Below are 16,464 nucleotides of genomic sequence, written 5' to 3'. Positions count from 1 at the left end.
TAAAAAAGAATAAAAGAAAAACTTTATTAAAATAACTAAATATGAAGAAAAAAAATGTTGTTATTCTATTTGAAAAATGAACTATATATTTCTAGAAACTTCATAAATATTTTCAGTTGAACATCATTCTACCACCAATATCTACTTTATTCCTTAAAGCCTTAAGCATGAAAGCATAATTAATTTTTTCACAAGCAATAAACATAATTATCATCTCTTCTAATGATCCAATTTAGCTAAGTCCTCCTAACTACTTCTCAAGAGAGTGTGTAATGATTGGATCCCCCGTTGCTCTAGGCAGCTCAATGATTGGAAAGTGGAAATTGTACGTGTAGCATTTCCTTTTGAGATTCTAAGGAAGATAGAGATGAGGATAATAAATTGATCTACATAGAGTCAAAGAATTGAAAATTTTCTACAAAAGCCCTTTATATATGGCTTTAGAGTTGGGAAATCATTGTTGCTTTTCCAATAGGAGTTATTTGGAACTCTTGGTGCCATTGAAGATAGACTTCTTTACAAGGGAGGGTAGGTGGAATAAAATTTTAACTCTAATCATTTTCGAAGGAGAGGATGGTCTTCAGTGAATAAATGTTTTCTTTGTCATATGAAGAAAAAAAAATTAGTCACATCATCATTCAATGTGTTAAGATAAGGGTTTTATGTTATTTATTGTTTTCTTTGTTTAATGCTTCCCTTTTTTGTCATAGAGACACTTTTAGGTTAGCATGACTCTTTTGTAGGAATTAAAAAAAAAAAAGAAATAGGTGTGGCGTGTTATTCTTGTATACCTTTTTCAAACAACTAGGAAGAAAAGAAATAATGGATCATTTGAAAATAAAGAAAATTTTGTTCAAGGGTTTAAACATTCTTTTCTTTGTAATATTTGAGTATGGTCTAAATATTTTATTACTCTAAATCTCTTATCCACAGTAGGTTGGGATCTTGTCGAGGGAGTGTTGTTTTTTGTTGTCCCTCTCTATTTTTTGTGATACTTTTAGGTGTCTTTTGTTTATTTCACTTTGGAACACCTTTTTAGCATTTCTCTTTATATTAATATTCTCTTTCTTTGTACACAAAGTAAAAGAAAAAGTGCAAGATTGAATCATTTCAAAGACTCCCTCGATCAAAATTGATTTTTTGGAAAACCTAGCATTCTTGTTTTAAAATTGGATTCCAATTAGTGGAGATAAACCCTAGAAGTTAAGAACCTAAAGAATTCAAAGGAGATGATGGTCTCAATGAAATATTCAGTATAGTTGGCATTGAAGGTGGTAATTATTATTTCAAACCAATCATTCTGTTTGAGCATGCCCATTTCCTCAAAAACATAAAAATATAGATTATGAAGATAATAATATTATTATTTAATTAACTTTTATCATACTTTGTGATGGACAAAATCATTAAAGAGAAAGCTTAGAATGAAAATTTGTATACACTTTTCCACTAACTTCACAAAAAAACATCATAATTAGGCTCTTAACCCCATCATCAGTCCCTTACTTTTTTCAAATAATTTCATGATCATGGTCACTAACATTCTTCAAACACAATCATTTCTCCAAACCACCCACAATCTAACATCCATCTCTCTAAACCCTAGCTCTAGTAGCTTCCCAAGTTTGGAGCAAAAGAAAAGAAAGGAAAGGAAAGGAGAGGAAAATCCTCCAAGTTACAAACCCTAATTCTACAACGGATGAAAATGGAAGAAAACTCTAGCTGACCACCATGCAAGCATCAAAGCAACCCCAGAGAATTACAAACCATACATCAAACCCTAGCTGGCCTTGTGCATCAGATATGTGAACTGATCATGACAAGTATTAATGTTGTAGCTACTTGCCTTGCATGAAGAATCAAAATCCGCCACTTCAGAAAATATCTTCAAGAACTCATCCAGCTCCAAGCTCCCAAACTTCTTCTCATCTTTCTCAAGAAACTCCAACACTTTCCTAAAGAACCCTACTTCACAAGGCACCACTATCCCTCCACTGAACTTGAATCCATACTCCTCCTCTGCTCTCTTCAAGAGGGTGACAAACACTGGAAGATTCACATACCTAGTTGGTATCAAGAACCTTTCCCGCTCCGATCCAACGTAGATGGCAAGGAAGCCTGAGGGAGTGCGGGGCTTACAAGCCTCAATATCGGTGTCAGTCTCACTGTCAGTGGCATCTGGAGAGGGTGCATGTCTGAGCTTCATGCTCATTGTCTTCCACCTCTTCATCACCTGTTTCAGCCTTACAATTTGATTGATGTTAACGGAGGTTGCCATGGAAGTTGCAGAGAGAAAGAAAAAAAAGGTTATAGAGTTCACTAGAATGATTAGGACCAAGGTTGAAGAAAGAAAAAGATGATATGTATGTATAAATAGGAAGATTCTCTAAATAGGAAGAAAACCCTTTCTCACTTTAAAAGACTGCATAGAAAGCTGAATTTTATTAATTAAATAAAAATCTTAAAATTATTAAAATTATTTTTGTCTTTAATAAAAACACTTTTAAATTCAATCACATGACAGTAATAATTACACAGTGGTAATTAAACTAATTTAGAGGAAAGAGACAATGACTGGGTCTTCAAGCTTTGAGGGAAAAGTCGCTTTCATCATTCATTCATGTTGGCCTACAATTAATCTTTTGTTGTTTGTCTCTTTGCTTTCTGTAACTGTTCTTCTTCATAATCATGAATTTTCTTTTTCTTTTTTAAAATTTCCGAGATAAAACAAAGGGACAAAACATGTATAAGATTCAAGAAGAGTACTGAAAAATTCAAGGTACCGTACGCTGCAGTTTTGTACAAATTTGGGACAAAAGTACTATGTCTGAAGGACCAAAAAAAGAAAAGAAAAAAATTCCATGTTTGGGGCCAACTAAATTTTTTTTAAAAAGAAAGTACAATGTAAGATATGGGACTCCATGCCATGTTTGGGGGGCCATCAAATTAAGGTAGTGAGATTGGATTCTATGGACCAAGTGGGGTTCATATTATCCTTGATTGAAGGCAATCTTTCTTCACTTTTGCATTGTATGATTGTGTTCCTTTGACATGGTTGTCAATTTTATTGTTTCAGATTGAAGAATCAATAGATTAAAGCATGACTTAAAAACAGTATTACTTTACCTGATTAATCAACCATGTCTTCATTATCTTTTGTTTATGCCATGAAAATAGAAATCGAATGGTGCAAAATTCATCTTAATCTTCATAGTCCCTTTACTTGATTTTTTTAAGTTTTTTTTAATCAATCTATAGGATAACTTCAATTAATTCAGAGTCTCAGATTTTCATTATTCGTAAATTCTTTATGGACGGATCGATATGGGATGTTTATGAGAGATTATATTTGATAGTGTTTCTATTCAAAGTATTTTTAATAAAAATATTTTTAAAATAATCATTTATCCAATGTTTCTCTATTAAATATACAATAAATAGTTTTTTAATGTTATAAATGATTTTTCAAAAATTTTAAAATATTTCTTAAATGTTATCAAACACTTAATTTTCTTTGAATTATATTTTTTAAGTTAAAAGTGTTTTCCAAAAACACCTACAACTGATAAGCTACTATCTAATAATTCAAAGTTTATTTAGAAACTATTCTCAAAAACAATTTAATATCTTTCATATCATAAAATTATTGGAACTATAAAGAATACTTTAAAAACATTGCAATTCCAAGATCTTAGATCTAATCGATATAAGATTAAGCTGAGATTTTTTTTTAATATATATAGATATATATATTTGGTTTCCTAAAGAAAATTTTATTCCTAAAGATAATTTTTAAAAATTATTATTAAAAATTATTTTCAAAAACCTTCCAAATATATATGCATCCTTACTTAGGTTGACGGGGCAAGCCTATAATAGTCAATAGATATTCCACATTTCTTATGTGTCCAAAAGAAGTAGGACAAACAACTCTTTATCATGAATAAATGTCATCAATTTTATGATATGATCCTCAACATTCTATTGAATCCCTTTATGAATCTTAATTCATCCATTTTTATACCCTTTTTTTGAAAATGTTGACTCCATTTTGAGAGTTTCTTTAACACTAAAAGCAATCTTTCGAATGTTTTGATAGAATTCTTAAGCATGATCCTTACCTTTGTTTGATCATATTTTTGCTAAAATAATTTATAGAAAACAAATTTTAATGCAATTAAAATTTTAAAAATATCAAAATTATTCTTATTTTTAATAAAAATATTTACTTCTACTTTTTACAATACTAAAAGTGAAAATTAAATAACTTATAAAGACATTTTTTTTTGTCTGGAGAGAATATAATAATAACCCCATATGGAACTATTTTTTTTATAAAAAAGAAAAAAGAAAAATAAATAAATAAATTCATGGACGTTGAAGTCTATGAAGGTTCATCAACACATGATAACCATATGTTTTTATCAGCTATCTTGGTCCAAGTATTTTGGAAGGCAACTTTGTATTATTGGGATGTAGAAGTTTCAATTGTTTATTTGGTGTGACAAAAATAAAAACAAAAAGTATATGATAATGTTGTCACTTCTTTTGTATTATTGTGTGGCTTTTAGCGTAAAATCCACTTGGGAAAGGACTTGGCCCAATTCAAAGCCCAAGTTTTTGTCATGCTATGAAATTAATGTGGCCCAAATGGCCTATTAAAAAAGTTGAACCTTTGGTTTTATAAATCTATTTACATACATTTAACTTCAAAAACGTTAAAGACAATATTAGAAAGTTAAACACAATTTTTAAGGGCATTTGACAACTATTAATTATGGGCCCCACATTTATGAACATGATTTATGTGTGTTTTGTCCAAAAAAAAATGGAACTTAAATATTTTCTTTACTAATGGACATAGATTTTTCTTTAATTAAAAATTTAAAAATATTATAATTATTTTGTTTAAAAAAAATATTTTTAAATACAAAATTAAATATGCTTTTTTCTATCATTAGACTTAAAAGTTGAGTACATTCTAAATGAGAGGTTTATGTATATCAGTCCATTATCTAACAACTTAAGTTTACCGTGTAATGAATAACTTGAACATCCGGGTTATTTATAATCCATCCAAAAGGTAGCACATGACAACTAGGCTGGCCACGGGCTGGGTTTCATTGCACAAAATTTGATATCTTCAAAGTTGATAGAGAAACATAGATTAGTTATTTTGTGACCACACCATAGTAATCATCTCCCATACCTCAAATCCACCCAATTAGCCTCTTTAGTAATCATCTTTAGCCAGCTTTATAATCTCTACACAACAAAAAACTACAAACTAAAAGAAAAAACAAATGTTGAAAACCCTTAACTGAGATTACACCCCTTGCAAACTGATCAGACTCCCAAGAATAATTGGTTCTAACTGGCTTTAATCTAATCCAAATTCCATAAAATATGATCAAATCATTGGTAGGATTTATGAAACTCCATTAGAAGCACTATCACATAACAAAATTAGCCATTTTTTGGTGCAACTGCAGCTAAATTTAGGGCATCAGAAGCCAAAATTAGATGGACAACCCAATATAATTTCCTATATATATTGTTCTATACAAGTTAAATCCCACAAAGATAGCTGCCATGCTCTTCAAGATATTCATTCTTCTTTGGTAGAGAAAGAAGAGAGAAAAAAAAAAATTCTTAAACCCTGTTCTTTGTGCACTACATGATGCAGTCGAAGTACTTGAGTTCATCGTTTTTTTCGGGTTTTCAAGAGTTTAGAAGAAAAACGCATTCATTATCATGATGATAGCGCTGGTTTTTCTTCATTTTGTTATATGGGGTTTGCATGAAATCAATGGTTTCTAAGTTTAATTTCTCATTCTTTTAGGGTTTTAGATGAACCTTGTGCATGTTGTATAATTGCATGCAGAGGTCTCCAACAACATCAATATTTCCATATACATATATACAGATAGATAGTTTTTGAAACTCTGCCATGGTTATGAGGTCGAAGAAGATTCTCCGGCTATGGCTATGGTGGGCGCCGCAGCAGCAGCGTAGGCCTCCGGCATTGCCACTGAAGGAGGGTTTTCAAGATCATTCGACCGAGAACTCGAGGGAGTCATTGCTGGCCAGCCAGTACTTGTGTCAATGGAACCTAAAGGAGGTCCCCAGAGGGTTCTTGGCAGTGTACGTTGGGCCGGAACTAAGGCGGTTTGTAATCCCTACCAGCTACTTGTCCATGCCTGACTTTAGGGCTTTGATGGAGCGAATGGCCGATGAATTCGAGTTCAAGCAAGAAGGTGGACTGCAAATTCCTTGTGAGGAGGAAGATTTTCAGGAGATACTGGGGAAATGTCTGACAAGGCATAAAATGAAGAACACCAACAAGAAGAAACATAAAGGAGTACAACAAAATTGATTGATGGAGAAGATCATCCATTATCAATAATTCACTCATATATATTTATAAGTATATATCTATAACCTTTAGTGTAATGACGTTCTCCTTTCTCAAGGAGATGAGATTGGTCTCTCCTTAGATCGATCAATTGGGTGCAATAAGAACTATTTGCTGACTGTTTAGACTGAGGATTTGCTGAAAAATCCCAGAATTATGTAAGTATTTTGCTTAATTTGAATAATGATTATAAGAACGGGTTTGAATTATAACAGTTCATAATTAAATATACATGTACAAAAGGAAAATTTACGGAACCCTAATGCAATCCAAAGTAAGCTTTGTGTTACTATGTTCAATCTTTTCTTTCATTTAAATGCTCCCCCTTTTTGTATTGTATGGTTTGTAGGCAAAATTCCCAGTAGTCAAATTTGTCTTTTTGTGTTGGTCCATACCTAGATAGCTAGCTATTTAAACATTTTTAGGGTTCTGTGAATGGGTTCAAATCCTACTAAAAGGATTAGTTTTCGGATAAGAAATTATTAAAGAAAGAACAAAGTTTTCGATTCCTTTTAGTTCACCAAAAAATAAAGAAATGGTTAATCTATTCAAAATAATCATATATTTATAAAATATCACTTTAATTCATCTTATTTCATTGGATTCAAAATATGATGCGATTCCAAGGATGAACCGACCAAATAAGATTTCATTCTTAAACAAAAATCCATTAATCTTGATTTGGTCCATCCATCCTTACCCCAAAAAAAAAATGTATGCATTAGACATAATAATTTATAAGTGAGAGCACAAAGAGAAAAATTCGGAGCCTTGTCACTTGTAAACAAGACCTAGACAACAAATTAATGAAGGGAAGAGGAGATGATGATCACCCACATGGAGCTTCAATCAAAGTTTTTGACTTGGGACAATATATTGAGAGAGGGTACACAAAACCATACGGCTACGTGACAGTTGATCTAATTAACTACTGCATGTTTTAGATATTTATATTAATCGGGATTAGTTTCATTTTTAATGATTTAAATATGGAGTTGCATGTGAGTTTAAGCTCCAAAACTAACTTGTATAATTCAGCTTCATTGGTGGTGCTGGATCACAAGGATTTTACTTGATCTCAAAGAAAACTTATTTGCTAGAGTGGATTCATATAAGAGGGAATAGATAGTTATAAATAGAATCAAAGTGAATTTATAATAATATATGAAGTTTGATGAGTATTTTGACTAGTCTTGCTTGAGAGAGTAGTGGTGAAATCCCATGGACCGACTATGTACAAACGCACAATTAGATAATATATGCTACCTACATGTCAGGAAAATTATAAGATCCCACATCAAACGGGGAGAAAAATCTCTCGTATTAATTAGGGGGAAAATTCCTAATATATATATCAGTCTTTCTTAATTATGTAGATGCGCAGAACGTCTTGACTACATGTCATTACTTAAACATTATTTATTATTAAGAAAAATTTTAAAGAACCATATTGGTCAACATTCATTTAAACCCTAAGTGATGTTACCAAAGAAGCAAAGATAAGAGCAAAGTATTATTAATTAAGCACATAATGTGACAAGATCATGCATGGTTGCCCACTTGCAGTAACCCCTAATCAATCCATGCCATAATCTAAGATTGGCAAGAAAGAATCCGGGCATCAGAAAAATAATGGGCTCAGAAATTTGTGTTTCAAAAATGATGAAAATCAGTTTCTGCATGTGTTTTTCCTAATATAGCAATGTTTTTATGTACCAAAATTGTATATATATATATATTTCTTCTTAGCCAATTTATTACTACAAATTGAAATTTAAATTACCAATTGGGTAGGACAATCAACTTAAAAAATGCTAAGTACTAATCTCAAGTACTTATTTTAGTACTTTATCATAATCAATAAATGGTTGCTTATTTATAGTTGTGACTAAAACAATGGTGGAGAAAGCCAATAATGGAGATTTGCAGGAAGACAAGATGATTCCAAGCTGATGTAGCACTATCTAAGTGGGCATGTGACCACATAACAAAAGAAAAAAAAATATTAAGGTTTTCAGATCCGGACATGAATTAATGAATTAAACACTAATTATTAATTAACAAATTAATTAAACCCTTTTTTTTCAAAATCCGGCACAATTAAACAAATTTTAGGGGATGATTTTTACTCATTGTTAGGAATTTATCCTAAAATCATTTAAACATGAATTCACATTAATAAATTAAGCCCATTTTATAAACACGTCTATGCATTTTAAAGAAAGACCCGCTCAATTAAAATATGTCTATACATTTTAAAGGAGTCAACTCTCATGACATATAGAGAAATATATGAGATTTTAAGACCCTATTTGTAAAAACAATTTTTGGATGTTTTGTGAAATAAGTCTATTTCGAATTCTAAAATATTTTTTTTCTTATTTTTATATTTTTAAAAATAATTTTATATGTATATCTTAGTTTTAATCATTTTCTATATTTATATAATTATTTTTTAAAATAATTCTTAAAAAATAATTAAAATAAATAATTAAAAAATATTATCTAAAAACACCATATTTTCTGTTTTTAAGAATTGAAAATTGTTTTTAAGATCCCGAGGAAAAATCATATCCTCCGGTGCATTTGGAAGGTTTGCAATAGAGATTAATGTAAATGAGAATTAATTCATTACATTTCATAGTGATGGAAGATACATCAAATACTTTGTATCATATATGGTTCATTGATTTGAACTGATCACTCTAAAGAAGTACCCTACTTTATTCAAACTTTAGTATTACTCTCTGCTCTCTCCCTCATACTGCCTTCACAAAATCAAGCAAAAAAAAGATATATATGAAAATATTATATGAGAAATCTAATCTTCTCATCTTCTGATCATCTACACATTTGAGGATGATGAGAGGGTGTGAGCTCACAATCTGAGGATGAGCAACAACCAATCATCTCCTTCTCTGCATTGAGGAAAAACACATGATCTCTCTTCTCTTCCACCACCTCTAAGATCTTCTCAAACACAGCCACTTCACATGGGATCTTGAGCACACCCTCCTGCTGAAACCCGAATTCTTCTTCGGCTTCCCTCAGCAGAACCCCAAATGCCTGGTGACCCAGATACTCTGTCGGGATGATGAACCTCTTCAGCTCCTTCCCCACGCACACGGCCAGAAACCCTTTTGGGACGACCTCGGTAGAAAGCATTGAACTAGTGTCTGTGAAGGAGAGAGTCTTCTTGAGGAACTTGATGCTCTTGCTGCCATTGTTGGAGGAGGAGGAAGTAGAGCTGTGGCTGCCATTTTTGTTGCTGTTTCTTGGTGCATTTGCAAGCTTTTTCCACTTCTTGAGGATCTGCTGAAGCCTAACAATCTCACTGATCTTGTTAGACTTCTTTGAATCCATGAAGTAGAGCCTCTGATCAGCAAGTAAGCTAAACTAAAAAACTATTTCTTTGCTTTCTGGCCCCGTGGGTGTGGGTGTGTGAATCCCAAATGGGGTGAGGGAGCAGAGATTTTAAAGTTGTGGGGTGCTTTGGATTCTGATTTTTTTATTCATTTTCCTCTGTTACGGAAGATTATAATATGAAATATTACTTACAGTCGGTTGGTGGTGCAACTGCCTCAAGAATCAAAACCGATCAATGGTTTTGTGTACATATATGAACTGAGGACTGGGGAAGGGTAGTTTCCAGATTTCTTTTTGAAGTTTGCTTCCATCTCTCTTGGTTTCTGTATTCCTTAATTCTACTGCTTCACTGATCTCTCTCTCTCTCTCTCTCTCTCTCTCTCTCTCTCTCTCTCTCTCTCTCTATTTATAAAAAATATTTTATAAAATAACATGTTACATACTATATCATCCAAAGGGGTAATTAATTTGAAAATTTAATTAATTAATTATTTTTTTCGAGTGTAAAATAGAATGGAGTGTCAAGGGGATACTTAATGACTTGGAGACAGGTGCAACTGCCCCAACAGTCAAAACCTAGAAGGCAAACCCTAGATAGCTTTGCCTTGGTTTCTGCATCTTCATGTCTTTAATTTATATATTTATCTGTTTTTCCACTAGTTTTGTTTATTGGATTTGAGGAGCTTAGAAGATCGTGGAAGATGGGAAGCCCACAAATTTCCATGTGAAAATGCCCATTTCTTTATGGAGAGAAATCAAAAAGAGAATAAAAAACAATAAGCTCACAAGTTGACATATTAGCACAATGAAACAACACGTCAAGGACTTTTCTCTTTTTTAATAACTAATTTCTTTTTCTTTTATTATTTGACCAACTCTTGAATGATTAGTTCTCACTAAGTTGTTCTTCCTATATTCGTGGATTTTAAAAAATCATATAATATAGATATTATTACTGAATGTATATTGAATTCAAATTCTACAAATTTAAAATTTAAAAAATAGTTCAATATAACGTCAAAACTTGATTTGATGGAAAATCACAAATTTGAACTACTTCTCCATAATTTATATGTTTGTTTTCTCTATTTGTTTCTCAAATCTTTATTTATTTGCAGTTCTTTGAAATCAATTTACGATAATTTATAATTTTATGACATCTTAGACTACATGTGCACCTGATGAAGGATGTTAGGAAGTATAAACTTAAATTTATATAAAAATATTAAAATTATGAATATATTTTTAGAACATAAATCCAATTGTTTCCAAAATAGGGTTATGATTTAAATAAAAATTTTAATATTATTAAGAAAAAGTAGATATTTCTTTGAATTGAATCCATAGTATTTAGGGCTTTTGCTGCATGTAGTACACATATATAAATGTTGCATGTTTTAATGTAATTTGACTAATGGTGGTTTTTGGTCCTTCCAAGAGAAAACCATGTGTTGGATTCACATCTTGGAAGTTGAAATGGACTCTTAAAACAAATCAATAAACAAAGTGGATGTACCAAATATGGAATTAAAATGATGATCACTTGCCAATTTGAATTAAAATATTGGATGATAATGGAACCCCATTGTTTGGTCAAAGGTCAAAAGGAAATGGACAATAGTACAATTTGATTTAACAAGTTTTTAATTAAAATTTTGCATTTTTAATAATTATTTATTTAATAGTTAGATGATTGCTAAGCCCATCTACTCTATTATCACATGTGGGAATTTATTCTAATTATTTATCTTGCTTTGCTTATTTTTTTGGTTAATTCACATGATCTCTAATTACATATATGAATATAAATAAATATAAATAAAATATAATTAGAAAAATTAAAAAGAAGTAATCTCACCCTTTTCACATGTCCTGGGTTATTCCCTTGGGCACGTGACTTTACAACAAAGCTCAACTTACATCTAAATAGAAAATATATTTGGTTTTTTTGGGGGGCATATTTGGAATGCAAGAATAAATAATAAGAATATTAGTTTGTTTAGATTATTTTTTACATATAAGAATAGAAATAAAAAATTCACATTCAATACTTTTATTAGGATTTTGATTTCTCCCTTATATATATATGGTATTGTAATTCACCTTAATTTTTTTTTTTTTAAATTTATGCATACCAAACACACCCTTAAATTGAATTTAAAATGGACAAGCTCAAACTATTCATAAGAGACCAAACATCATATGCATCATAATAATAACTTTGATCAAAATGTCAATTATGCACCAAAGTAATAAAATTCACTAGGAGCATCAATTTTTAGGTTATATTTGGTTCATGAAAAATACAAAGAAAAAAAAAACTATCAAGAAAATTTTTTTATGTTTAATTTATTATGAAAAATATGAAAATAAAATAAAATATAATTAAAACTAATTACAAACTTACTGATTTTCAAATTGTTTAAATAAATGAGATAAATTGAATAAATATGTGAAACTAATTTATTAACTTTATAAAAAAAATTCTCCACTTTTAATTTCTTTTTATTTTTATTTTTAGTATTTTCTTTCTCTCATATTCTCACTCAAAATTTCTAAATACTTGGTATGGTTAAAATTTTATTAATTGTATCTATAGTTACCTTTAAATCTCTTTTAATAAATTAGCCCCTACTTGGTAACTGTTTTTCAAAATAGTTTTTGTTCTTTGAAAAATAAATAAATAAATAAGTTTGGTAACTAGAAATTATCGTTCTAAAAAATAGAAAACATGACATGTTTAGAAAACATTTTTTAATTGTTTTCATTTATTTTTAAAAAAATTGATTTAAAAAAAATAATTATACAAATATGAAAAATAATTAAAAATAAAATATTACATATAAAATTTATTTTAAAAACATAAAATAAAAACTAAAAGTATTTCAAGTTTCAACATATATTTGATCTGTAAAACATTATGACAATTTTCAAAAATTGTTTCCAAAAACTGTTTTTTAAAACAAATTTTTGAAAATAATGACCAACATGACCTAGGTTTTTAAAAATTTCAGCTATCAACCCTTGAATCACTCTTGAAAAAAATTAGGGTTTCCAAGATATTAGGGTCATGGTCATATGTTTTGATTCTTCTTCTCAATCATGTAATATTATGTTAACATATGGCCACAATCTATACAATAAGATTATTGGGTCCCATCAAGATGATCTATTTTCAGGTTGCAACCAGGTAAGTTTGTGACTATAATCAAAGGGATAATGGCAAGAGAAATGGCAGGTTCATGAGAGAGATGAGAAAAATATTTAAAAAGTTGCTGAGCTGCGAATCTATTTCAATACATTAATCAACCAAAACTTCTCTTACTCTTAAATGTTTTAGTGTAATGTGAGGTTTGGCCCTTTATATGAAGTTGTAATAGTCTTAAATTTGTCTGAAATTTGAACAAATCTTAATTTTAATCCCGACTCCAAAACTTGGATTTATCTTAAATTTGAACAAAAATCAATGTTAAAGTGTCAATTAAATTCCAAGTTTTATATAAAAATTACAATTTATTACCTTTTATACATAGTTTTAAAAGACGCAAGGCACAAAAATATTTTATAACTTAAGCGCAAGGCACAACACAAGGTGTGTGCTTGAGTGAAGTGAAATCTGACTTAACATACATATCAATTTTATAAAATATAATCCAAAATCCAATCCAATTAATAAAAAATTTACAATTTCAAACATTTAAAAGAAGTATTCAATAAATAAATAAAAAGTAATAAAATTTTATAAATTTCAATATACAATTAGAAATTTCAAGAATAAAAGTATTTAAAAATGAAAAATAAAGTAGACAAGATGTGTTTCTTCAACAAGATGTCTGTCTTGGTAAGCAAAGTCTTATAACTAAGGAGTAATTGTGCTTTAAGCCTAGACGCACTTTAAGCACACCTTTTAAAATTATGCTTTTATATTTGAATAAAATATTTGAAACCAAAACTTAATCTAAAATCAATTACAAGCACTACAATCTGCTTCATGTAGTCCAAGAAACACACCCGAGAAAAATTCGATGCTCAAAATAAACCCTACACCCCCTCCTCCGTCTAATAGTCTCAATTTTATTTCATCAATTTTGGAAAATGATTCTTAATTCAAGATTAATTTTATCATGGATTTAAGCATAAGAAGTAAGAAACTCTTCTTTAAAATAGTTTTCTATTCTTGAAATAATTCTATGTTCTTTAATGCACTTCTTTATTAGAAGTAATTTTTTGAGAATTTGTTCTAAAAGTAAGCTTTTTTAAGAACAAATTTGAAATGCTTTCAAGTTTAATTTTTTTTTATTTTTATAGTATTATGAGAAACAATTGAAAATATTAAAAATATTTTAAAAACTTTTATATTATTTACAATCGCTTGACACCATTTAAAAGAAGTTAAGGGAACTGTTTTTCATATTTGGATTTTCAAACAAAAATTTCCAATGACTGAGAATTATTTTTAAGAACCATTCATAAATTTTACTTTTAAGAACTATTTTCCAAAATGTTGCCAACAAACCCTAGATCACATTAAACCCCTAACTAATTGAATATGATAAGGCACATGCAAGGATCGGTATTCAATAATGAATTAAAATTATTCTAAACCCTAAACCCCAAACAGACATAAAAAGGACTTTTTCAAACAAATATATACAATAAAGAGAGAAAACTACATCACTTCATTTTCATATTACTATATTATTATACCATCTACAAAGAGATAAACTATATAATAAACAGCCTCTATATAAAGCAAAACAATTGAAGAAGAAGGGCGGTGGGGTTAGGTTCCTCGAATGTTGCTACAAAAAACGGAAGATGAAGCTGAAAAGGCAGTGTAGAGTGCAGTGTTGTGTTGTGTAGTGTTGGCGTTGGTATCAAGAAGCAAGTTAATTGAATATAGATGGTTCCAACTGCAGCAGAATAATGAAGTTAGGGTGGCTCTGACTCAATAACATAACTCCCTCTGTAACTCCCAAAAAGCCTAAACCTCTATCAATAGGCCCTCAATCACCAAAGGATCGAGGTGGGGTTCAATCATTCAATCAAAAGGAAAAGTTTTCTGAGCTGGTATCCTTGAAACCATAGTATATTTCATAGAAACTTTCATGATATTTAGATGGAAAAAAATTCAAGGATATTGAATCGATACTTATTAAAGATGTAATCCAAATTGTTTGAAGTATATGGTAAAATGTAGATATATATATATATATATATATATAACGAATTAGTATTGTAGATAAGCCTATTTAGATTGTATGTGTTAAAGGCAATGAAGTTGTAAGAAACTGTGGTTAATGATGCAGACCAATTCAACCTCCACACCTCTCATAACAGTGATAACACATGGTTCTCTCATCCATCAATACCTATCTAAAGTTACAACAACTCACCAACTCCATTAAAGAGTAGAATGAGCAAGATCATGATCATCTGCTATACTCTAATGCCGCTTTTGTACTTGAGAATTTGGTATTGGAGATTAAGATGGTGTGGGGCTCGTTTGATATGGTTCCAAACCACCCACCTATATTGGGTTGGAGGAAGTGGGTTCCTAGGATTCGAGACATGACATAAATGTTGAGTTCTTGTACATCTTTTAGTCTAAAAAGAGCTAGACTCGTTTCATCTCTTTAATTGATAGGGCTGCAATTTGGGTTGGCATGGAAAAGATTAAACACATTAGGATCACGCTTGGCTTAAAAAATATCAACTTAAAAAATGTTAGGATTGGCATCAGATGAAGGCCCAAGCAACTCATCAAAACCCAAAACCTACTATTATTATTTATTTATTTTCAATTATATTATACAATTATAATATGAAAAACATAAAAATGTTAAGAACTCTAACCTTTATATTTTTGAATTATATTGATAAAAATGTTAATTTTTAATTATATTGGGGAACGTGAATTACCCACAAACTTGACATGGATTAGGAATTCTCAACCGACTTAAGATTAGTTTAACATGGGTTAGATATATTGATAAGCATATTTGATGTTTTTTTTTTTTTGATAAGTAAAGATAAATTCATTTATAAAGAGACGCCAGAAAAGCGACTCAAGGTATACAAACCTATACACCCACCACCAAAAAGGCCAAAGAAAAAGAAAGAACCCAAAAACCAATTGGCCCAAAAAACAGCCTTAAAAGGATCCCAACCAATCAATAAAATTAACCATAGTTAGAGGGCATTCAACTATAAACAGCTTAACCTCAAACCAAAGAGAGAGGATAAAAGAATATTTCAACCTCTGGATTGACAACTCATCATCCTTGAATGTTAATCTATTCCTCGTCTTCCAAACCGTCCAAAATATATGAAGAGAAGCAGCTGTCCACACCTTCCTGCGCTTTTTGCCCACAAATGAACCATGTCAGCTAAGAAGAGTCTCTCTAACTAAAGAGGGCAACACCCAAGACACCCCAACCGAGGTAAAAAGTAACTCTCATAAGACCCTTGTTTTTGAATAGTGAAGAAGCAAATGGTCTATGGTCTCCTCATTCTCAAGACACATAAAGCATTTATTTGCTAAGAATCATCCTCTTTTTTGAACAAGATTTAGGGTTAAAGCCTTACCCCATGCAGCCTCCCACACAAAGAAACTAATTTTGGGTTGTACCCACACATTCCAAATACAGCTAGATGGAAACAAAACAAGGCAGTCCGCTTCT

The 16,464-nt window shown here is 30.5% G+C and overlaps 3 protein-coding genes across 3 annotated transcripts; 1 reads left to right on the top strand and 2 right to left on the bottom strand.

Annotated features, from left to right (window-relative positions):
* Positions 1 to 1,780: 1,780 nt before the first annotated feature.
* LOC117921935 (auxin-responsive protein SAUR50-like) lies at positions 1,781 to 2,278 on the bottom strand. The gene has a single exon (XM_034839882.1). The coding sequence runs from the start codon at positions 2,276 to 2,278 to the stop codon at positions 1,781 to 1,783; it is 498 nt and encodes a 165-aa protein (XP_034695773.1).
* A 3,672-nt stretch (positions 2,279 to 5,950) lies between these two features.
* LOC117921934 (auxin-responsive protein SAUR21-like) lies at positions 5,951 to 6,376 on the top strand. Its single transcript, XM_034839881.1, has one exon. It carries the CDS (start codon positions 5,951 to 5,953, stop codon positions 6,374 to 6,376), a length of 426 nt encoding a protein of 141 aa, XP_034695772.1.
* Positions 6,377 to 9,114: 2,738 nt separating this feature from the next.
* LOC117922676 (auxin-responsive protein SAUR72-like) lies at positions 9,115 to 9,851 on the bottom strand. The gene has a single exon (XM_034840853.1). It carries the CDS (start codon positions 9,776 to 9,778, stop codon positions 9,257 to 9,259), a length of 522 nt encoding a protein of 173 aa, XP_034696744.1. The 5' UTR covers positions 9,779 to 9,851; the 3' UTR covers positions 9,115 to 9,256.
* Positions 9,852 to 16,464: the final 6,613 nt, after the last annotated feature.

The sequence above is a fragment of the Vitis riparia genome, chromosome 9 (assembly GCF_004353265.1).
Source record: "Vitis riparia cultivar Riparia Gloire de Montpellier isolate 1030 chromosome 9, EGFV_Vit.rip_1.0, whole genome shotgun sequence".
Taxonomy (NCBI): Eukaryota; Viridiplantae; Streptophyta; class Magnoliopsida; order Vitales; family Vitaceae; genus Vitis; species Vitis riparia.
Note: the sequence above shows the minus strand (reverse complement) of the source record. Positions and strands in the feature narration are given on the sequence as shown.

Excerpts from the sequence above, each read along its gene's own strand:
- LOC117921934 (XM_034839881.1), top strand. The coding sequence starts at position 5,951 with ATGGTTATGAGGTCGAAGAAGATTCTCCGGCTATGGCTATGGTGGGCG.
- LOC117921935 (XM_034839882.1), bottom strand. The coding sequence starts at position 2,278 with ATGGCAACCTCCGTTAACATCAATCAAATTGTAAGGCTGAAACAGGTG.
- LOC117922676 (XM_034840853.1), bottom strand. The coding sequence starts at position 9,778 with ATGGATTCAAAGAAGTCTAACAAGATCAGTGAGATTGTTAGGCTTCAG.